Source organism: Natator depressus, chromosome 15, assembly GCF_965152275.1.
Source record: "Natator depressus isolate rNatDep1 chromosome 15, rNatDep2.hap1, whole genome shotgun sequence".
Taxonomy (NCBI): Eukaryota; Metazoa; Chordata; order Testudines; family Cheloniidae; genus Natator; species Natator depressus.
In genome coordinates, this window is record NC_134248.1 from 28866435 (window position 1) to 28890612 (window position 24178).

A 24178-nucleotide genomic window follows, 5' to 3' on the forward strand; every position below is an offset into this window, starting at 1 on the left:
ATATATTTGAAAATAGTTATGTCCTCCCTCAGTCTTTTTTTTCTCAAGACTAAACATGCCTGTTTTTTTAACTTTTCCTCATAGGTTTTCTAAACCTTTTATATTTGTTACTCTCCTCTAGACTCGCTCCAATTTGTCCACATCTTTGCTAAAAAGTGGCTCCCAAAATTGGACACAGTACTCCAGCAGAGACCTCTCCTAGAGTTTTGAAAGATACATCCTAGTTCACAATAGTGGGTTCATCTGTGCCCACCCAACCACCCACACCTATGGGCTAGATTCCAGCTAACTCTTATGTGGGTGTGCACTGGCAAGTAGGAGTGAGGAGCTTCCTCTCTCCTTGTGCAGTCCATACAAGGGCCAGGTAGAATTGCAGTCCCTGTGCTGAATGGAGTGCAGGGTCTGCTCCCCAATTAGTAACAGCTCCCCTAAGAGGAAAGGAGGAACAAAGAGTAGGTGGAACCAATGGTTCTCCCCAATCTCTGTGCTGGCCAGCATTGTCGTTGGCCATCTGGTAGGGAATGTGCTGCAGTGCTTCCCTTAAAGACTCATAAGACAAAGGCCAAAAGAACAAAGGAATCAGCAACAAAAGATATTGCTAGAGCCAGACAATATTTCCTGTTAGTGTTTGCTGGCTAATAGTTTAACCCAATACTGATTAATTCTTGACCACTGGCTAACATTTTAGATTTGCTGCTTTCTCATATTAAGAAAGTAGAGTTGGCAGTAATTCTTGACAAGCCAACTGGTTCTTAAGTCCTGGCTATAGAGACAAGATGAAAAATAATGGCCAACAAAGGAGGAGCAAGGAATTATTCTGAGGGACTATTAAAATAAACCAGCATCCCTCCACACACCCCTGTCATGTCACTTGAATACTGGAAACATTCAGAGGCAGTGACTGATTCAGCACAGAGAGATGAAAGAGGTCCATAACCCTGGAATAGAAAGATTCTCAATGTTTTTTAAGGCAATACATTTATTTTAATAAAAGAAGATAATAGTTCAAGACAGAACATACAGAGTTAAAGAGTCTTCAGCAGACAGGATTGACCACCCGACAAAATTTAATCATAAATTTCAAGAAGATTTGTGTCTTCTCTTCAGAAAATCCAGGTTAAGGCAAACACAGTTCAATTCATTAAATGATCCAAGAAGGCTGCTATGTTCCACAGAATAAAATGCTGCAGATAAATCCACTACAATGAGGGGAGTTATTGAACTGAAACTGCTAAGGGAAAGCTGTCATTACAGCCCTTAACCAGAATTGGCTCAGCAGGGCAGACTGACCTAATCCCAGAGTGAAATTTATCCACAAAATTGTCTCTGACAAGATGAGATCACAGCAACTGTATGTAGCTACAGCTTCTTCCAAAATCTTGGTAGCAAATGGCATTTTAAATTAATGTCCTATTTGAAAAAGGTCATTCTGTAGCAGAGAGAACTTTTTTTTTTAAACAATACAGTGACTACACTACTCCTTTACTAAGCCAGGTGCCTCTGGATAAGACAATTTATGCAATAAATTAAAGGTCTAAAATAGCAATATAAGGTTCCCTACACCAGTGCTACTCAAAGTGGTGGTCCGCGGACCGGTGCCGGTCCGCGAGCCATCAGCTGCCGGTCTGCGCGCACACTGGAAAAAAAAATTGCCGGTCCCCCACATCAGATAGCTTGAGAAGCACTGCCATACACTGTCCCTCTCCTCGTGCACTAAGCATTTAATAGGCATTAGACATTTATGAGAATGATACATTCAATATGCATCCTACAGCTGCCAGGCCTAGGTTTGTTTCTTTTTTAAAATTTCTTTCTCATCTTCTCTCTAATGCTCCCCTAGTTCTATCAACCCCCTGCTGTCTATTCCCCCTACCCTTCCAGCTGCTCTCCTTCTCTCTAACAGCTGCTCCTCTGTCATTCTGCCATGCACTGAATGATCTCAGGCAAATAGGAGCTCGGCCTGAAAGACATCTAATATGCCAGACATTTGGCTAACAAAAGCCCTTAGAATCAATTTAGTAATTAGTTGAAAATGAAAATGACTGTTAACTGCCAAGGCCCCTAATAATGAGTGGCAGCTGCCATCTTGAGGTGCTCTCAAAAGTCTCAGTAGCATTTCCTGAACAGATCCACTGCCTTTCCACAGTCTGGGAGGATTCTTCCTCTATCTTCTCTCCAATGGCTGCTGTGCCAGGCATGCCTGTTTATTCTGGCTTTGCACAGCAGAGAGGATTTGGGCCTAACTGAATTAGGGTTGCCAACCCTCCAGGATTGTCCTGCAGTCTCCAGGAATTAAAGATTAATCTTTAATTAAATACTATATTATGTGATGAAATCTCCAGGAATACATCCAACCAAAATTGGCAACCCCAAACTGAATACACGTGAAGATTTCAAAATTATTCATAAATATTTATTGAAAGAAAAGTGTTCCGCATCAGTTTCTGTCTGGCTGACTTGTTAAGCCCAGAGTTCTATTCTACCTTTGCTAGAGTGGATGATAAACATCATGTACCCCTAAAGCAGCCTAAGGAAAGTAACTCCTGCCCTGCTTTAGACATTTGTGACATCCCTGACTTGCAAGACAAACATAGAAGTCTGTGAACAAGTGAAAGCCCTTCTGTTCATCTTTATAATCTGTGATTTTTAACTGTTCAAAAGTATTCTATTAATATTACAGTAACTCTGTTTTTCAAGATGTAGTTTAAAAAAACATTCACTCATTAAATTGGCCTATATTTTGTCACATCCACTTACATTATCGATAAAACCAAAAGCCAAATCATGTTCACTTTACTCACATGAGTAACTGTTCTAGTTAACGGCACTCACTCTTAAAATCAGTGGGACTACTCATAAGAGGAAGGTGAGCAGATCTGACTTTTAATTTTTCCTCTTGTCAGCTCTTCGGAGCCAATCCAATTATAGGAGAATGAGCTGGAGCCTCTATTCTGGAGGCCATTAATCAACATGGACAGCTAATTTCCAACTGCAACATCTTTACTCCTAGCAGTGATGCATGAGACAGACAGAACTCAGCTTGTCTTTAGATCCCAGTTGAGTAGCTTGCAGCAATGGTAGCTAGAAAACTCACCTGTTAACTTGTAAATTAAGTCAGTTGGGTCTGAAATTTATTCAGAGTGAAATCCACCCACCAGCTTGGGGAAACACAAACAGAGCCATGCCAGCGCCCCCACAGTCTTGCTGCTGTATGAGAGGAGAGGTGGCCGCAGGGCAGGTGCGCAAGCAGAACTCTTTGTGGCAATGCAGAGACATTTGCAGAGCCACCGAGATATTTCGGGGCAAGATTTTGAGGCAGCGCAGTGACATTTCCTGGTGACACTTTGTGGCATGGCAGAAACCTTTTCTGGCGACATTTCGCGATGCTGCAAAATGATGTTGTGAGTTGCGGCTGCGGTGTTGTTACAAGTAACCCCAAGCGTTCAAAAAGCATGATTCGGGGCCCCTAAAATGGTGAGAGTAACTGAAAAATGGTGAGATTTCCATTACAACAACAAGGACTACTGGCTCCTTCGTGGCCTCCCGGGCTGGGGCGTCAGGGGTTGTGCTTTGCAGCTCTTCTGCACCCAGCGCCAAACTTCGCTCTTCGTGTAGGGCCAGCTGGGATTGTCGCACAAGGAGCTGACCCCAGGAGCAAACCTCCCACTGGCTCAGTGGCAACACATCGAGGGCAGCTGGCTGCTCTGCTGAGCTGCCCGGCCGGATCGACCCGGCCCCGCCGAGCGCAGCTGGGCTGGGGGGAAGGGGAGGAATCCTGCCGCCAGTCTCCAGGCCGTAGCAACCAGCCGCTCCCCAGGAGCCCGTTGCTAGGGAATCCGCGCGCTAACAAGGTCCGACCCGGCCGCTTCCGGTCCGCTCCATCTTCCGCCCCCTGAACCCCGCGCCTCTCGGTGTCTTCGGTTCCGGCCGGCGGCAGTAGGAAGGGCTCGGGGCATGCTGGCCGGGGAGACGGACAGAGCGGTCAGGCGGCTCCTGCGGGCCGGAGGCGCCGTCAGGTCAGGAACGGCGGGAACCGGGTGGGGGGGGAGGACTACTACAGCCGCCGCCGCCGCCTCCGAGGGGGGAGGGGCGAGAAGGAAGCATGGGGTTGGGTAGGAGGAGAGTGGGGGCGGGTGCGAAGGGGAGAGTAGGCCCTGAGGGGGGCAGCGTGTGGGGCCCCTCCATGGAGGCCGGGGCGGCGCGGCAGTGGCCGGAGCACCCAGGTGGGCCGGGTACGTATCTGACACCCCGGGAGGGGGCAGCTTGGCGCCGGCTCGCAGGGAGGCCGTTGAGTGGCGGGGCCCAGCCCGGCCACCGGCTGCAGCCTCCTCGCCCCGGAGGGGTGGCCGCAGCGGGCGTCCCGCCCTGCCCGAGAGGCAGGAGCGCCGCCCCGGGCGGCAGCGCGCGCTGGGGTTTCACTTCAGCCCGGGGGCACGCTCGGGTCTCGGTGTCAGCCCGGGGCATTTCGCGGCGCCGGGGGGTCGATACACGTGCGGTTCGCCCCAGCGGGAAGGCGGCCGGCCAGCGGGGACTTTGTATTTTGAAACCCTTCCTGGGTTGTGAATTCACTGAAGATTTCCCCCCCACCCCCGCCCGTTTCACTTTCCGTTGTTACACATCCAGAAAATAATTTACCTCAGAGCCGAGGAGGGGGCGGTGTTGGCATGTGGACTCTGACTGCTTGGCGTTATTCTGAACTTTAATTTACTGACTTGTCATGTGGCCGGTTTCATTCAGCCGTGAGCCAGGATTTATTTCTTGTGTGTTACCATGTCTATAGAAAGAACAGGAGGACTTGTGGCGCCTTAGAGACTAACCAGTTGATTTGGGCGTAAGCTTTCGTGAGCTACAGCTCACTTCATGGGATCCGATGCAGTGAGCTGTAGCTCACGAAAGCTTACTCTCAGATAAATTGGTTAGTCTCTAAGGTGCCACAAGTACTCCTTTTCTTACGTATACAGACTAACACGGCTGCTACTCTGAAACATGTATATAGAGAGATCCTCCCCCCCCCCCCCGCCCCCAGGGAACAGCAGGCACTTGTGTCTATAATACTGCCAGCCTAAGGGTGACTGGATTGAGCGCAGCACCCCAACTCAGAGGGACCATATATTAGCAACTTGTGCTGAAAGCTAGTCCTATGATTTGCAAACTTTGGATCCTTTGTTTACAGGAGAGATGTACTGATGGTGTAACAATTACCAAAGACATGACTGGGGGTAAAAACACACAAAAATAGGATTGTACCAGAGAAAAATAACAGTGTTCTGTGTCAGGTTTCAGAGTAGCAGCCGTGTTAGTCTGTATTCGCAAAAAGAAAAGGAGTACTTGTGGCACCTTAGAGACTAACCAATTTATTTGAGTATAAGCTTTTGTGAGCTTCATGCATCCGATGAAGTGAGCTGTAGCTCACGAAAGCTTATGCTCAAATAAATTGGTTAGTCTCTAAGGTGCCACAAGTACTAGTGTTCTGTGTATTACAGTGTCCTTGCCTATAATTCCTACATGATGTGTTAATGTTGTTACTGATTTTCCAGTAGAAGACAGCAAGCAGACTTTTCCCCTTACTTTTTTAGGCATAAAGTAATGAAGAACTGGGGTGTTGTTGGTGGAATTGCTGCTGCTCTGGCAGCAGGCATATATGTTCTCTGGGGTCCCATCACAGAAAGAAAGAAACGCAGGAAAGGTGGGGAAAGTTCTAAACTGATCAAAATTATCCATATCCAGTAACAGAAAAATGTGTGCTAATGATTAATAAATTCTCATAATATTCTCTAGAAAGGAGGAGAGAATAGTAAACTTTTCATTTTATTGTGGGTTTAAATTTCTTTTGAGCTGAGACTTTGGATGTTAGAAATGTTTTCCCTTTTCTTTTAATCATTAGATTTTGTAAAACCTTTTGTTATATAGCAAAATTTAAATTTTGGTCAGTGGATCATGTTGCCTCCTATCTGAATTAGTCTGTATCAATAAAAGATTTTTATTTTCTATGTAAGTTTAAAATTTTAAAAATTATGATGATACATATTAGGCATGCTTTGTGTTTTGTAATATGTTTGTATTACCTACGGAAATTCAATAAAATTTAAACAAATACACAAAATAAACACCTTTTGATTGAACATAAGCACAGGATAAGTTAATGTCTTCTGCTTTGGAAAGTAAATATTCATACTACAAATAGCTAGAGTAAAGAAATATTTTACACAAATCTTTGAGAACTGGAGAGCATCCCTAATACAATACTAATCTCATAGGGAAGGAGATCTCACTAAATTGAGACCAGGTGTGCAAAGGCACATAGTTTAGGCCCCCATCCTGGAAACACTTATGAATGTTTTTAACTTCACACATCTGAATAGTCTCATACAAGCTATTCACATGTGTAAAAAATTAAGCACATATATAAATGTTAGCAGGATTATTATTATTATTTTATGTATTATTGTAACACCTAGGAGCCGCAGTCATGAGGCAGGACCCCAGAATCAGGGCCTTTGACCTTGCAGATAGTATAACAAGTCACAAATTGAAAATTAAATACATTACAGTTGTTAATTTCAATTTATATGGTAATTTGCAGATAATCCTACAGTAATCCATGCTTGATAGTGTTAAAGTACAGCTTTCTAAAATTCAGTCAAGAACATTTTTCAGAGAAAGTTTAAATTTTTTTTTATAATGGCATGATTCTTAGAGACCATAACACTATTGTATGTTTGAGTGTCTTCTGATTTCTTAAATAACAGTTGTAAATACCAAATAAAAGATCACATGCACCATGTCACTTTCCATTAAAAAAAACTGTCCTAGACTCTAGAATGTAAATTGTTAATGCATATTTCCAGGGCTTGTGCCTGGCCTTCTCAACTTAGGAAACACCTGTTTCATGAACTCTTTGCTGCAAGGCTTATCTGCTTGTCCATCTTTCATCAAGTGGCTGGAGGACTTTACAGCCCAATACAAGACTGATCAGAATGAATCATCGGAGCACCAATATTTGTCCCTTACTTTGCTGTGCCTCCTGAAAGGTATCATGTTGTTAAACTTTTAAGGGATTAGGTTACATTAACAAGAAAATAACTGATAAAACCTAATATGTTACTGTTTTTAAGAAACTAATTTGCACGGTGCAGAAAGTAAGAAATCTTTAATTTTTAATATCACAAAGGTGTCTCACAACAGTTGTCACGCTCAGAATTCAGTCAGAAAGTACTTTCATTTACTATAATTTAATGTAAACATTTCCTAGAGAGAAGGAAATTTCTCAAATAAATACATGAAAGAGCATATGTGATGTTGGATAAAAAGATCAGAAAACTAAATTTCTTATACTTTAATGAAGATTGGGGGATTTAATAGGCAAATTTAATTAGCTGACTTGATGGTGTTCTCTATGTACAAAGAAATGACTGTATCTTGGGGTCCATTAACTCCGTTGAAAGCTCAGATTTTTTTATTTGCTCAGATTTTCATTACTATTGAGTCAATGCAGCTCCCTGAGGTAGGGTGATTTAAATCAGGAAGACTCGATTTAGTCATGGATTTCTACATAAAAGTGCGTTCTTGTTGTTTATTATAACCTTAATACATATTCTTCGCAGGTAGAGGAACTTCATTAAAATATTCCCAAACTGGGTCTCTTTTACTGCCTGCTGCCATTATAGGTTTTCCCTTCTAGTGAGAGAATGATATGGTAGATCTCAAATCAATGAAGGCTATATACAGAAAGACCTCAAGACTTCTGGAATATGCTGCTCAAACAGTTTCACTTTTTCTTCTATTGCCTGTCCCTCCCTTCTCACATTTATCTCCAGACTTCTTCTCCTTGTCCAGATCTATTCCTCCCTCAATAATCTTCTATTCATTGAACTTTTTGAAACTTTGCACTTTTAGAGAGAGGTAAGGGATTGTGTGTACACAAATCTGCAGAGGGACAATAAGGTTGAGGTCTGTTATGTCTCACCTCTATATATTTATTTATTTTAAAACATTGTTGCTGTTAACAAGCCTGTTATCTCTGGGGACACAAATCCACAGTTTGAGAACTGCAAAACTAAGCGTCTATGAGGGTATCTTCTAGGCTGAGCACTGAGTCCCATTGGGTAGATAGAAAGATTAACCTAAATAATCTATACAGAAGCCCCTGGAACCCCATAAAATTGGGTTCCTAATCCATGAACTATTGGAAATCACTTACAAAATTTTTTCTTTGCCATTACATGAATATATTGTCTCATACCATAGAATTAGAATTTATAATCCCTATTCCATGATGAGATATCTTTGAGCTGTAATGTATCTTAATTAAAACTACCTTTAGATAGGTTTTTTCCTCAAAAAGCATTTTATCAAAAAAATCTGATTTTAAAAAAAAAAATCTGATCTTTTGGATTTAAAAAAAAAAAAAAATCATTGATTTTTATCCATCCTGTCCTCAGGTTATTAGTTCCTTCCTAAGTCCCACCAAGGAATCTCTCAAACCTCTACTTCTGAAGGAAGGATTAGCTCCACGATAAGTAATATTTCATTTTCCAAGTCCCCTCTACTCTCCTCTTTCCTTGAAAAGGGATTTTCCTGTTCAAAGTTGTTGTAAAGTTGAATGAGGTGCCAGGGTCTTGCTCCTTTCCCTGCCCCCACCTGCACTGTTATTATGGAATCTGAAGGAGAGATCAGAGGGCGAGGTTTTAAAATAAATATAACTGGAGTACAAGGATTTACAATCATGTACAGTTGTTGAGGAAGGGAAAAAAAGGCATTCTGCAAATCATTCCTCTCAGACATAACTAAGAAATAACTGCGCAGCTGTGGATCAGTGGCTGGGGCAGCTCCTTGTACTTAAGCATGTGTTAACAAATCATTCCACTGTTGTAAGTGAAAAGAAATTAGGCCCACTATATCCAGGTTTTGTGATCTAACCAATCTTAGTGGCTCCATTTATCATTTTGAATTTAATACCTCCAGCTTTATCCTGCCAAGAGGTCACAGAAGATGATGTCCTGGATGCAAGCTGTTTGTTAGAAGTGTTAAGGCTGTACAGGTGGCAGATCTCGTCATTTGAAGAGCAGGTGATTACAAATTTCAAACTAGATTATAGTATATGTTAGATACTGTGATGATAGGTGCCTTATGTAATATATGGTATTTATAGATCTGAGTATCAAATCTGAATCCTCTTCAGCATGGTGAAAAGTTGTCTTTAGTAACTAAAAGAAAGCAGCAATGTGATTAATACATGACATCTTCAGTTTGCTTTAGAGATGCCTGATTCAGACTCTAATGCCTTTCAACTGTCAGTGTTTGGTATGATGCTGCCAGTAGTGACAAGATTCCAGGGGGTAAAATCCTGGCCCCATTAAAGTCAATGCAAGTTTTGCCATTGACTTCAACAGGGCCATGATAAAATAACCTGGTTTCTGTTTCTAAGGAAGTTCCCTCTGTTTTCTTAAGGCTCCCAGATTTAGTTACACATAACCAACGGGGCTTCTAGATCTTGTACACAGTGCATATGTCTGCAAGTTGTGCAGAGATACCCAATACAGTAGATTCTGCTTAATAGCAACGTGGGTATTGACAACTTCCGGTTAATAGTAGCGTTTTGCCAGGAACCAATCCCATTACATTGACTGTAATGTTAACAGGATGCAGATATTGGCAACGGCATGCTGCTTAGTAACACCATTCCTTTGATTCTTGTAAGAAAGGCCCCAGCTGTCAGCAGATTTGCAAGGATGCAGCCAGGGAAGGAAGTGCTAAGGATTGCCTACCCTGGCTGCAGCCCTACAAACCTGCCTGTGGCTGGTGCTCAGCCCATCCCAATGCTTCCTTCTGGGGTTGCAGGCCAACAAACATGCTGCCGCACAGGGATGGCACAGAAGGTAAGAGGCTGTGGACGGGGCAGTAGTGGGTAGGGAGGCTGCAGCCCACATGCCAGAGCTGCATGGCACCTCTCCCTGCACTCTCCAGGCTGTACCCTGCTCGGGGGCTGCACCCAGGGAAGGAAGTGCTGGCACATGCTAAGCTCTGATCCCCAGAGAGCACAGAGAGGGATATGGTGCAGTCCCATGAGCCCCCAGCTCCCAACAGAAACTCCATCATCCTGCTGGTTTGCAGGGGTGCAGCCAGGGAAGGCACATCCCAGCATTTCCTTTTCGCTGCAGCCTCGCAAACCTGCCTTCTCCTTGTTAGCAACTGCCGGATAAGGGCAACTTTTTCCTGGCAACTGAGGAGAATAAGTAGAATCTATTGTATTTGAAAAATATTTTCTGCTCCTAAGTGTGTGAAGTTGGTTGGGGTCAGTAAATTGGTTCAGTTGCTCTTCTATAAATATCGTTGTATATTTTATACTTCATATCCAAAACAAATGACGTAAGAGTTCAATTCTGCTCTCATTGAAGTTAGTCAATTTCACGACTGACCTCAGTGGAAAGCAGGCTTTTGGGTCATTATTGTGAGTATATTTTTTGCATATGTACTCTTCGGTATTCTTTCAGTGTTATATGCCACAAATACATTTAAAAAAAATTTTGTACACTGTTGTGGGCCTAGCTTTGCAGAAAAGATTGTTAGCAAAATTGTAGCACATGCATAGGGATATAGGACTCGAAGGGACCTCGTGGATCATCAAGTCCAGTCCCCTGTTATTGCAGGGAACGCCGTCATATAATCCCTGTTGATAAATTTATAAAGCTCCATCTTAAAATGAGCAAGGTTGTTTGCTCCCACTACTCGTATTGGGAGGCTGTTCTAGAACCTTACTCCTCTAATGGTTAGAAAACCTTCTCATTTCCTGCTTGAATGTATTCATGGCCAATTTATACTCATTTGTTCTTGTGCCAGCATTGTCCTTTTGCTTAAATATCTTTTCTTCCTCTCTTGTGTTTACTCCCAAATGTATTTAGAGAGAGCAATCATATCTCCTCTCAGCCTAAGTGGTTATTATTAAATTAACTGGGTCCTAAAAGTGTAATAATTTCTTCTTAAAGGAAAAATTAACACCCCATTTTGCCATTACAGATTCCTATGTGCACACACATTCTTGGTATGTTTGTTGATGCTGTCTTGTTTGATTTCCCTCTAAGTTGTATATCACCCTTTAATAGGATGCTCATGAACTATTCCATGTTCTTACATCTTCATTGGAAGATGAGCGAGATCGTCAGCCCCGGATCACACACTTGTTTGATGTGCATTCATTACAGGTAAAGCTGTATAAAAATGTTATTTCCTTTTCCTTTAAAGTGATAGAGCCTGTTTAGATACTAAATATGCAATGCTGTTCTTCCATCTTTCGATAAAAATGAATTAATAAAACTAGCAAATTGAAAAAGAAAACTTTTCAAAGCAATATAATATTTTAGTACTTTGCATTTATATTGACCCAGTCATGCAAGGAGCTGTGGGAATTGAGGGCACTCAGCATCACATGGGATTGGGCCCACAGCACCATCCATTTGAGAATCTCAGTATACTGTATGGATGGACAATAGGAATTGCCATAATGGCCAAGACCATTAGTCCATCTAATCAGATATCCTGTCTCTAACAGTTGTCAATACACCAAGTGCTTTAGAGGGAGATACAAGAAACTATATAATGGACAATTATGGAATAAACTACTCAGAGGAGAAGTTTCTTCCTAATCTTCCACAATTAGCAATTTTATTCTATCTAATGTAACTGGATGTTCTATCTGTTCAGCTTTTAGCAATTGTTGTAAGCAGTTGTTGTAAGCTCTCAGTATCTTGTTGCTACAAGTTCCAGCATTCATGGTGCATTATATAAGAAACACTTCTTTTATCCATTTTAAATTAATTGCTTTTCAGTTTCATTGGTTGTCCCTAAATATGATTTTTAAAGGTACAATTTTTAGACTAAAATGAGAGCATATTTAAGATTTTGTAAGGTGAGATTTAATACAATATTTTTTCCTCCTCTGTAGCAGCCAGAAATAACCCAAAAGCAAATAAGCTGCAGGACAAGAGGTAACATTTTCTACCTTGAAAAAATGTTAAATGTTTCCATTTGCTTATAGACATGGCAACAGTAGTTGTTTTACTTATTGAAGTAATATTACTATTGTCAGGGTTCCCTCCCCACTCTGAACTCTAGGGTACAGATGTGGGGACCCGCATGAAGGAACCCCTAAGCTTATTTCTACCAGCTTAGATTAAAACTTCCCCAAGGCACAAATTCTTTGCCCTTGGACGGTAGGCTGCCACCACCAAGTGATTTAATAAAGAATCAGGAAAAGGACCACTTAGAGTTCCTGTTCCCCCAAAATATCCCCCCAAGCCCTTACACCCCCTTTCCTGGTGAGGCTTGAGAATAATATCCTAACCAATTGGTTACCAAGGGATCACAGACCGAAACCCCTGGGTCTTAGGACAATAGAGAAATCAGTCAGGTTCTTAAAAGAAGGATTTTATTTTAAAAAAAGGTAAAAATCACCTCTGTAAAATCAGGATGGAAAATAACTTTACAGAGTAACAAAAGATTCAAAAACACAGCAGAACTTCCTCTAGGCTTAGTTTCAAAGTTACAGAAAACAGGAATAAACCTCCTTCCAGCAAAGGAAAAATTAACAAGCAGAACAAAAGATCATCTAACATGCCTTGCCTGGCTTTTACTTACAATTTGTAATATGAGAGACTTTTAGGATGGTTTATAGGAGAAGGAGTTTTCTGACCTGATGCTTCTCTGCTTCCCAAGAGAACACACCAAAAACAAAGCCTATCCTCCCACCCCAAGATTTGAAAGTATCTTCTTTCCCCATTGGTCCTTTTGGTCAGGTGCCAACCAGCTTATTTGAAGGAGTACTTGTGGCACCTTAGAGACTAACAAATTTATTTGAGCATAAGCTTTCGTGAGCTACAGCTCACTTCATCGGGAATGCATCCAATGAAGTGAGCTGTAGCTCACGAAGCTTATGCTCAAATAAATTTATTAGTCTCTAAGGTGCCACAGGTACTCCTTTTCTTTTTGCGGATACAGACTAACACGGCTGCTACTCTGAAACAGATTATTTGAGCTTCTTAACCCCTTACAGGTAAGAGGAATTCTAGGCTACCCTTAGCTGTATGGTTATGACAACAATTATTTGATCTGTTTCTAGTGACCTGGAATGCATCTTTAAATGTCTCCAAAGACAATGTTAATTAAAGATTTGTAAACCGAAAGTAAAGTGTTTTTAAAAAACCTGGGTTTTAACAGCTGTTAAAAAAACCAACCCCAAGGAAATAAAAAATCCAGGTATTATAATGATCATGATGAACATGGAAGTACTAAATATTAAAGACAGTTACAACTTTGTATTTAGGGTCACTTCACCCCATGTCAAGTCACTGGAAGTCTCAACATCCTTTTCATGGAAGGTTGACAAGTAACATGCTTTGCAAACACTGCAAACACCAGGTACAAGAATTTGTGTGTTTGATATTAATTATAAACAAATAAAAAAGGAAAGCTTAATCAAAGTACATTCTAGTGGATTCTTTAGTGACAACTACCATCTTTTGTTTTATTTTGTGCAATCCTGAAAATTTGCAGGATTGGGGACTTACATTGTAACCACACCAGGGCAAGGACTTTGTTTTCGTATTTGTCTGTAAAGTGCCTAGGACAGCATTGGTGCGTACAAATATGTAGTAATAATGAAAAAAACAAAATTGTGACCATGCTTTGTTTTATAAGTGTGGTGATTGTAACTTAAATATTGCTTTTAGTATTTGCCCTTCCCTTGCAGACACATTCGTGTTATAAGAGACATGCGGTAGCACAGGTAGCATTTTAAGACTTGATCATTCAGTCTTCAAACAGCCAGTGTTCCTGTTGATTCTTGTGCAGTAAATGTGGGATTGAGCCGGGAGTGTTGACTTCTGTGCTGGACAGAGGAAACAGTACCTAATGCTTACAGAATATCTTCTGCTGCCATTGAAAAATTCTACTCAAATATTTACAAAACAATTTCCAAAACTCTTTCTTTGCAGAAAAAAATGAACTTGCCCTCCACTGAACTAACCAGAAGATATTTTTACCCGATCTTTGATTGTTTGTAACTAGTTTTGCTGTATTTGCTATAGAAATACAAATCCAGATCAGGTTATATCTAGTTAGAGTCCAGTCCTGTGAGGTGTTAGTACCCTTAACTACCACTTAGGTCCATAGAAGTAGAGAGTGCTTGGGCCTGTTTTCATTAGGCTGAAGGTGGACTGTAACCCTGTGGACATGTGAAATGTTTTCTTTCAGAGTCCTGTGAGGTGTGATACATTTGACAGTCTTTCGCTGAGTATTCCAGGAGCCATGTGGGTATGTGCTTTCTGCTGAAGCATGATCCATTCTGTACTACATGCTGCCTTATAGTCAAAGCTTTATTCTAGACTCTAGTCCTATGTCTGAATTTAAGATGATGGGGTGAAATTGTAAATCGGTAATTTAGAATTAATTTTATTACATTTTATTAATTTTTGTTGTTGTTTTAGTAGATTTTTCTGATTCAGTATCTTACTCTGAACGTAGTGGGGCAAATTTCTAGCCGAGGTAACCAAGTGTAACTTCATTGATACCAGTGGAGCTGTCTGCCTACACCAGTGATAAATTTGGCCCTGTCTGCATATCTAGAAATACCAAAGTGCAACCGAGGGCCGTGTGTTTCCTGCAAAGTCCTAGAATGTGCCTCTGCTTGCTTTCTCTCTATGAGTAGAGTGAGGACAAAGCTGCCAAATTGTAGGCTGTTAGAGCTGGTAATTTCAAGGAAGAAGCCATTTCTGTTAATCTCTAAAGCAGTGTTTCTCAACCTTTTTGATACAAGGGACCAGCTTGCTGCCTTTCTAAACTGTGTCACGTAGATCTCGGGGACCAGTACTGGTCCACATACCGGTCATCGAGAAACACTGCTCTAAAGGAGATACAAGTCTGGACAAATATTATTGTTGTGTGCAAAGTTATTATTAGATTACCAATAGTCCACTTGTATTCAAAATTTGTGTGGTCCTTGGTATTGCAAAGTTTGGGCCCCTCATATACTGTGTGCTACAAGTTTGTGTCTCCAGACAAGGGGTCCGTTATCCCCTTAGTGTGTTCATGGAACAGCCATTTGCATTCATAGGAGTTTTGTGCCAATGCCTAGCGGAGAACAGAACCAGGCTTTTGACACTTTGTCTGTGCTAGTTTTCTACTTGTATACCCAAGTTGAAGATGACCCCAGCTCACCAGCAGTATAGATTTTTGCCATCGAAAAGACAGTGAAAAATAGCAAGAAAGCAATTAATGCATGAGACATAAAATACAGCCAGAAGGCCACATTCCTGCTGGGCAAGGGGTCGGGCTGCAGGAGGTGTTTCATGGGGCACTGTGTAATTGTGGAGGGAAGTATTGTAAGAGGGCCAGGGATCCACTGGTTCAAAACCCTACTAAGAAGGTGACACAGGAAGTGTTATGGAACAAATTACCGAGGGAGGTAATGGAATCTCTGTCACTGGAGGTTTTTAAGAACAGGTTAGACAAACCTGTCAGGGATGGTCTAGATAATACTTAATTCTGCCTTAGTGCAGGGGACTGGACTAAATGACCTCTTGAGGTCTCTTCTAGTCTTACGATCCTATGGCTACTACTCCTGCACATAGACTATAAGGATAAACTGGGCGGAAGGAGGAGGCTTCCATTTCCCCCACCAACCTTGTGTATGTTCTCTGCTCAAAGCCCTTCTACTCTAGCTTTGTGGAGGAGCCAGGATTTAGCTCAGAATGTATTAATTCCTATTAAATAGATGACTAAAATCCTTTAACAGAATTTAATTGTGTACATCATAAAATCAGTGCAAAGTTATTTTTTCTCGCACTCAGGGTCGTCCTATGACACTGGACCACTGCCTCCACCATTTCATCTCTTCTGAATCAGTAAAGGATGTTGTATGTGACAATTGCACTAAAGTATGTAATTTTAATTTATATACTCTTCCAGCTCAGTTTCTAGATCAAGTGACTCAGAGTCAGGACTCCTAGGTTCTACTCCTTGCACTGCTGCTGACTTGCTGAACCCTCAGTTTCGTCATCTCTGAAGTGTGGATACTACCTCACAGGCTGTTAGGAGTCTTAAATTATTAGTAGTTTGTAAAGCACTTTACAGATCCTGGAATACTCAGAGATTGCCAAGTATTACATTTTATAATATCCTGGGTGGGATGTTTTTTTTCTGATCTTTAAACATTGTTTTACAAATACTTGTAACTTGACTGTAGCACAGGGAGCAAGAGTAACGTGTCTAAGATCAGACAGAGAATGGCTAAAGGTTAGACTTGAACCCAGAACTTCTGTGTTCATGGGCACTTTCTATAAATGTTTCTATTTAGTTTCACTTCTTAATTCTCATGCACTGGTATAGTTCTGCACTTCTGAGGTTACAAATAGCTGGGAAATGGTTAAATCAAAACAAACTGTTTAAACCTGAGCATAGCCCTAGATAAGAAACTACTGTTTTTTGGCATATGCACACCCCCAATATTGGTTTGTATAATTTAATATTATGGATAATTAAATGGCTATAATTGTGTTTCCTTTGATTTCAGATTCAGGCAGAAGAGACACTGAATGGGCAAACCACAGAAAACCAGAGAACAACGTTTGTTAAACAATTAAAGCTAGGGAAGGTGAGACAAATTGATCTGGCAAATTTATTTTTTAAAGCCTTTACAGAAGTGTCTTCTAAAACAATCCAGTGACTTATCTCTTCAGTCTGTTATTTTGATACCCACTTCTTGGCATTGAGCTTGGAGCCCATTCATATTCTATTTTGCACTTAAATGTGAGCTCATTTGGCAGTTTTGTATGCCATAACACCTTGACTCAGCAAAGCACTTAAGCCTATGCTTAACGTTAAACACATGAATAATCTCACCTTAATTCTACCGTGTGTGTAAACATATGTATTGCTGAGTTGTGGCTTATATGTCCCTTGAGATTCAGCAATAAAAATATGTGATTCTGTATTTCAGTGGTGAATGAAATAATTCCTATGTATATTTTGTTAAGCACTTTGCCATCCCTAAGCAATTGCATGTTCTTAAAATAAATAAATAAACCCCATTCTGCGTCCAGGTGATTGGGTGGGTGAACATGGTAATAAACAGCTGAAACAACTTAGATTGTTCTGTGTTTGTGCAGCACACAGCACAATTGGGTCTGGGTCTACTACTAGAGCTCCTAGGCACGACAGTAATACTAATAACCTAACTGAAAGAGACAGTAAAACCCTGTGCTGCATTTTGGATGTAAAACAATGTAACCGTTTGATTCTGTTTTCCACGGCGCTTGCTCGTTTCGCTGTGACCAGGCACAGAAACATTGCACATGAAAACTTAGCTCTGGGTACAGTAGAATGCACTAACTGCAAGGGACCCGGATCCTCTGTCCCCAAGGGATTATATTGATCAGAATCTTTGGTCTGCGCTGGACAAGTTTAAACATGCATGTGTTTTTATTGAGTTTTCCCACATGTGGCAAACCCTGTTAATTTTGTCCATCATCCTATCTAATAAATTATGCTAGTGTTATTAGAAACCACTCTTCTGACTGTCAGGCTTTATACTTTGTATTATAGGTATTACTTCTAATGGGCTTACATACAGATATAGTAGCAGATGAGAAACCAGTTTAGTAATCCACTTCACCATTTACTCTCTTGGACTTTAATTCTAGTTCCAAGAATATAGTTTTAAATCAAGCAGTCGTTTCTTCTTCTTTTTAATATGTCTGTTGACATATTTCTGTGGAATGTGCTTGAAGCTCCCTCAGTGTCTATGTATCCATCTGCAAAGGCTGAGCTGGTCAGACCAAGGCATGCCTCTGAAACGTCATGAACATGTGCAGTTCAACGAGTTCCTGATCATGGACATCTACAAATACCACCTCCCTGTCCATAAATCAAGCCAGCATGATCTAAACCAGAAAGGCAATCCATGGATGTTGTCTGAAACAAAGGATGGGTCAGCAGTAAAAGCCTCAGGTATTTGATCTGAAAATAAAAAATATCAGGTAGTTTATCAGAGTATAAGAAAAAATATATTTATTTTGATTTTACTAAAACCTAGAAAGATCCCCTTTCCCAGCAGTCTTTGGCCCCTTGACATATATTTAAAATACAATTCTTACAAATTTACTGTTCACTCCCATTCCAAAATACTTGGAGTATAGGTGGGCTGTGGAGAACTGTGCTGCTTTAGCCCCAAAGGATGAGTGAGTTCCAAAGTCGATAGGTCCTCACAGAGAATGTCTTGTTCGTAGACCACAACTTTTAAACCAAGGGAGCTCCAACTATGACTGTATTGCAGGGGGAGAGCAGACCCTGGAGCTTTCATATAATGTGGTCACAATCAGACCCTGTGTCAAAACTGTGTCAAAACTAAAACAATCAGACCCTGTGTCAAAACTGAAATTGCAGGGCAGTTCAAGGTGCAAATTATACAGTGTTTAATGAAAGGGGCCTGATCCTACAAACCGTTGTTCATGTGAGGAACCCCATAGAGTTCATGGGGCCTGTTCACATAGGAAAGAGTTTATAGGATCCTGTGTCAAAAACTGTGCATTTGAAAAATGGCCCTGGATCCAGTCAGCCTTCAGTGTGCTGGGTGCCTGTTAAAGTCAGAATTCAGCTCTAAAGAAGTCTTTTGTTGGCAGGAACAGCCATTGAGGAGGCGTTAGGCATGCAGACTGTGCCCTTGCTTAATAATGCCACAACTTTTTGCTTAAAGAAATAAAGAAAATCGTCACAAACTGGAAACAGATTGCTCAAATCTCTATGGCTATATTGTATCAGATCATTAGAGCTTAATTCCCTTGTTGCTGCTGGTCCCAAGTCTTCAAATGATTACTTGAATCGAAGGCTAACTACTACTTCAAATAACCCAAAAAGAGCAGGTCTCTTGCAGCCAATTGTACTATGAGCTGTTAACAGTGTCCTTGGATATAATGTTCCCCTTCCTCATTAGGGAATCGTGAGATTTAATTAATTAATGGTAAAGTGCTTTCAAATTCTCTAATGAAAGGTGCCATAGAGAGCACAGGGCTATTTGTAATATTAATAGTTAAGCTGCAGATCAGTTAAATCACTGAATGTATCATTTCTCTGGCAGATCTGGAGCAGACATGTAGCACTAAATCATTCTTTATGAATGGTGCCTGCTCTCCTTCATTATTAACGTCCCCGATAACTTTCCCACTTGCAGTAGTTCCAGACTGCAGGTAAGACAGACTTTTGAAGTTATTTCATAATTTCTACCTGTGCTTAAAACTGATGTAGGTTAATAATTTCCTTTATTCCATCTTTACTGTGATTCAGTAGTCACATAATTTACCATTTATCCCAGCTACTGCAAGTGTCCTCCTCGTTAGCAAAGGATTTCTACCCCTTTCTGTTTGGGTGATTTTCAGTTCTACTCTGCTCCCTGTGTCCCCAGCTAGTAAAAGGAGTTGTGTGAATTATAAGTGAAGAGTTCAAAATCTCCTTTCTCTGGTTGCTTTTGCTCTGATGGAGAAAAAATCGCGAGTGCAGCAAGCTTCTTATTGCAGAGCCATCATCTTCTAACTGCTGCCTCTTCCCTGATATCTCCCTTTTCTTTTCTCTTGACTTTTGAGAACAAATAAGTGTTTGTCATTTCGTGTAGACTTAAAAAAAAAAAAAAAAAAATCTTGTATTTAAGGAGCCTGTTTTTCAGAGGAGCTGTGTGCTTGCTACTCCCTGCAGCTTCTGTTAGAGCTGTGGGCACTCCGCTCTTGTGATGATCAGGCCTAATATTTGTCCTGTTAAATATTTTTCCCAGAGCTCTCCTAGTTTCTGAGAATATTCACTTTTCCCATGTGGCTGATATATAGCTCCTATAACGTCTGTTCTTATCTGTAATCATGTATCTTTTCCCTGGGGTATATACTGACTTAAGGTATTCCTTGCCTTTGCTCGCACCCATGACTTGTTTCAGGAGGGGTATGGTGAGATTCATAGGTTAGAAAAACAGGTGCATGGAGCAAGTACTTGAGAGGCTTCCATTATTATATAGGGATAGTGTCATGTAGTTTTATGTTTTTTCTGTTAAAATCACGTCCTGGGATAACTTTTACCATGGATGCTGCTGTAGAACTTAGCACTCACACACTAAAGGAAACAGGTGGGAGGCCTCCCTGCAAAATTCAGAGCCAGTGTGCTGCACAGTATGCAGTGGCCCTCTCTAGAAGACATTCCAGAAACTGTTTTCCTTAGTCCTCAAAGCAGCAGTTCTGTTCTCCCGGATGGAGAAGAGTGAAGCATTTTGACAATCACAGTGAAGGCCTCGGGTGTTATGAGGGAATGTGTTGGTGTGAGAGTGCATCTCTTATGAAGGGGGTCCATGGAACGAAAAACATGCTCTAAAATGAACTTGCTACTGAAAATTGAAGTGATTGGTGATTCTCCTGGTACATGTTTGATACACAAGTGCTGCTGACCTCTTCCTTTCTCTCATTTTCCCTTCAGTTCCCCAGTGTACCTCTACCGTCTGATGGCTGTTGTAGTTCATCATGGGGACATGCATTCTGGACACTTTGTGACATATCGCCGCTCTCCGCCTTCTCCCAAGACCGCACTCTCGGTTAGTAACCAGTGGTTGTGGATTTCAGATGACACTGTGCGCAAAGCTAGTTTGCAAGAAGTGCTTTCATCTAGTGCTTACCTGCTCTTTTATGAGCGTGTTCCCTCAAGAGTGCAGCACCAAACTCAGGAGTTCAGGGCTGAAGAATAACTTGGACCTCTAGAGAAGGATAAAACTTGAGAAAACTGCTCTTGTGAGATGTACATTGCACCTCCTGACTGTTGTGCAAATAGCCCACTGGATGCCCTTCGATAGTCCACACCTTCCTGGCAATGGAGCCTGGCTACTGCAGGGAACTAGTGTCTGATACCAAAACGACGCTGCCCAAAGTTGGTCTGCTAGTGCTGGGCACTCCAGAGTGTGTCTGCATTAGAGAAGCATATTTGCTGTTCAGATAATATTCTCTCTGCACCACAGATTTGAAACATGGAATTTAAAACAAGGACTTTCCAGGGCCACATCTTTTTATTCTGACCTGTATGCATGTTTTCAGGTGGAGCTGCTTAGTGTCACCTTAAGATATTTCTTAGCGGGGAGCCCGAGAAGTGATTGATGAGAAATTACTGTTATCAAAGGCAATGATTTAAAAAAATGAAGTGCCTTGAGATTATTTAAATGGTTACATTACCATTGTCTACTTTCTGGTAAACATTGATATCAAAGTGATATGAAGAACTATTAACTGAATCACATTTCTTGTCATAACCCCAGCTAAGCAACTAAACAAGTTGTCTCTACCAAACATGCCTGATCCTTTCCTATTTGTATCTTTTTCCCCTAATATTTCATTTCTTTGTACATCATAGAAGTACTTATGTCAATCCAAACTGCAGTTTTCTGTTTCAGGGAAATACTCAAATTGTTGATCAATTAGAACTGAGACACTGATTTGTTGTTCCATATCCTCATACTGTTAAAAGATGTGAAGAGAGAGCAGTGTCTGCTAGCAATCACTATGGTAATGTCTTCTGTCTCTGTAAAACAATTCGATACTGTTGCTTTAGAGCATCAGGTAGACTGTGCTTCTCAGTGCTAATCTTAAAGGTGACTGATTGGTACTCTAAACTCACCTTTCCTATCTTAATGATGAACACTGCCATTCCCTATCATCCCTCCTAATGAATGCCTTCTGATCTGCAATGGCGCTTGAACCGATTGTGATTGTGAGCCTGGGATTTAAAGCAACATGTGTCATGGTGGGTTAGAATACACACAATTGCATGGGCAGTGGTTGGCACTTAGTCCAGTAAAATAGTGCAGTAGCCTGAACAGGTTGGTATCACTGCATTAGATATTGCTATTTTTAAAGAGTTTGATATTAACCGTATATTGCTGCTCTGTGCTCTTTGATGTGTTTAAAAAAAAAAAAAAAGATGGGGACAGAGGCAAGAAATCCTTTTGGCTGTTTTTAAATTAATGGGGATAAAATGGACAGATGTGGGAGTTCTTTTCTATTTATGTACTTTGGGTGTGACTGACTTTTTCAGACAATATCTACTGCCTCTCTAAAGTAGCTTTTTTTTCCAAAAAGTTTTTTACTGTAACTTTGTATATTTTGGATCCATATCATTCAACAGCCCAATGTTGTTCATATGCATTCGGAGCTTTTTAATAGAAGACTGAGAAAAACAGCCACAAGATCATAGGCTATGAATATATATAACACTTAGCTGAAGTCATTCCAGAGTGGGGATCATAATCTCTACTCAGAATAATGCTCATAACCCAGAGAAGTCTGTATAAATCCATTGACCTATCCGGTCCAAAGAAACCTTGGCTTCTGTGTTAGAAGCACTTTTTTTACCTTACTAATTTTATTACTATTTAAAAAAATATGTAATACCAGTGAACTTTGTGACTATTGAAATAAGACCTAAACTCAGCATGTGACCCACAAAAGCAAAACAAGAATACCTGAGGCTGACGCTTCTCTATTGCAGATAGATAGAAGTGAGCACTATGGGCTTTGCAAAGCAGTGCTGGTTGTCAGTGGGGCAAGAAATGCATGCAAAGCATCTGTCTACAGAAATCCTGCCAGTTGTACCTCTGACCTTCAAAACATTTCCATCTGACAGTGTATATGCTGCCATAGCGAGGCTCAACAGGGTCTGCTTTGAAATTGTAACTCCTTTGATTTTGTGGGAGTGTCTGCTCATTGATAGTATTTGAACAAGTCACTTTATTATGCAGTAATGTGTGGTGTGTCAGATACTACCCACTGGGAGGACTGTGTAGGCTTTAGGACTCAGCAGCCTCAATATGATTGTGTGAAGCCACACACTGCTGCAAGTTGGGTGTGTATGTGTAATGTTTTCTGAAAACTTCCTTTTGTATACACCTGCTCGTCACTAGCGACATTTCTCTGTGCCAGTTTGGGGTGAGTGAAAGGCTGCTCACTGTCACACATCGCTAAGCTACTAGTTTGCCATACTGCCACTGAACTGGAAGTTTCATTTGGGCAATAGGAATGAGTGTTGGGCAGAATCTCTTATCTTCATTGCAAGGAAGGAACAGGAGTTCTTTTCTTAGCACTGGTTGTGGAGAAGTGTCAGCATCTTGGTCATGATGCTGAGAACCCACAACTTACTTTGGCTTCAGAGACTTGCAGATGGTTGGCACCCCTCACAGTCAGACCCTGGATGCAGTCTGGCCAGCTGAGCCTCCTGGGCAGATACCTTTTGAAAGCAATATGTCTCTGTTCAGGGGGAGGGGTACACCCAAATGGCTCAGCTTGTAGGATTGTGGGGCTAGTCTCTGCCAGCCAATAACAGCATTTTAATTTCTCAAAGGCTAGAGTTGTTGAAAAGGTGCTTATGAATGGAATAAAGGAATGTTATGACACATTAACCATATAGAAAACTGACCTCTGCTTACTCTGGTAGAACTAAGAAAACAGCTCTTTAATTGAATTATTCTTGTTTTAATGCACATGTTAATAAAAGGTATGATGTTAAGAGTCCAAACCACTGCACTTCATTTCCAACACTGCTGTCTTCGAACTGCCTGTTCCCTTACGGGAGTTTTTGTACCTGTCCTGTACAGTAGCAATAAAAGAACCAACTTATTAGAAAAGGTATCTGGATACAGGTGGTGATGGATTGAAACAAAAGACAAGTGAGAGGCAGCAGCGATGTCTTTTCCTTTTCTAATGCAGTGGCCTGCAATATCGGCCACTGTGAGCTCCTGATTTGCTCTGTTCCGTGGTTGAACAGAAGACACTGACAAGTCTGTAGTACTCAAAGCACGAGTTTTTAGTTAGTGTAACAAATCTTGTATACACACAGTAAAATATCAACGTGAGGGCTACACCAGCACACATGCATAGGCAACCAGTTCTTGGAGTGTTTGTGTGTATGGAGCCCCTAACCGTGAGTTTGGATTCTTTTGGCCAGCATTGTCTCTTGGGGACATGCCTGCAGCTACAACCTGAGGGCATATAGGCCCCAACCCGTTCCTTACCGCCCATGGCAGTGGGACAGAACCCCTGTAGCATCCACATACTCTGCACACTAAGCAATGGTTGTTAGGTTAGTATAATTCATTAGTTAGTGTAGTTAATAGTTG

General features: G+C 41.2%; 2 protein-coding genes across 5 annotated transcripts in view; one reads left to right on the forward strand and one right to left on the reverse strand.

Moving 5' to 3' along the window:
* SVOP (SV2 related protein) overlaps positions 1 to 3825 on the reverse strand; it is a 43825-nt gene extending 40000 nt beyond the window's left edge. For both annotated transcript variants that reach the window (XM_074973200.1, XM_074973199.1), the window contains exon 1: positions 3095 to 3825. The gene's annotated coding sequence lies outside the window, so the exon portion shown is untranslated. The remainder of the gene's footprint in view (positions 1 to 3094) is intronic.
* A 91-nt stretch (positions 3826 to 3916) lies between these two features.
* Positions 3917 to 23678, forward strand: USP30 (ubiquitin specific peptidase 30). 3 transcript variants are annotated; one of them, XM_074972745.1, is made up of 13 exons: positions 3917 to 4016; positions 5577 to 5686; positions 6849 to 7031; positions 8965 to 9068; positions 11103 to 11201; positions 11942 to 11984; positions 13319 to 13413; positions 14248 to 14307; positions 15843 to 15929; positions 16565 to 16645; positions 17781 to 18000; positions 19127 to 19235; positions 20500 to 23678. In XM_074972745.1, exons 1-13 carry the CDS (start codon positions 3955 to 3957, stop codon positions 20762 to 20764), a joined length of 1518 nt encoding a protein of 505 aa, XP_074828846.1. In that variant the 5' UTR covers positions 3917 to 3954; the 3' UTR covers positions 20765 to 23678. The 3 variants fall into 3 exon arrangements, with proteins under 3 accessions (XP_074828846.1, XP_074828848.1, XP_074828847.1); XM_074972746.1 differs by lacking the exon at positions 3917 to 4016 and adding an exon at positions 4177 to 4232; XM_074972747.1 differs by lacking the exons at positions 14248 to 14307; positions 15843 to 15929.
* The last annotated feature ends 500 nt before the right edge of the window (positions 23679 to 24178 follow it).

Bases quoted from the DNA above. Each gene is read 5' to 3' on its own strand.
- USP30 (XM_074972745.1), top strand. From the start codon at position 3,955: ATGCTGGCCGGGGAGACGGACAGAGCGGTCAGGCGGCTCCTGCGGGCC. The intron at 4,017-5,576 runs GTCAGGAACGGC...TTACTTTTTTAG, and splicing joins CGGGCCGGAGGCGCCGTCAG to GCATAAAGTAATGAAGAACT. The intron at 14,308-15,842 runs GTATGTGCTTTC...TCTCGCACTCAG, and splicing joins GTATTCCAGGAGCCATGTGG to GGTCGTCCTATGACACTGGA.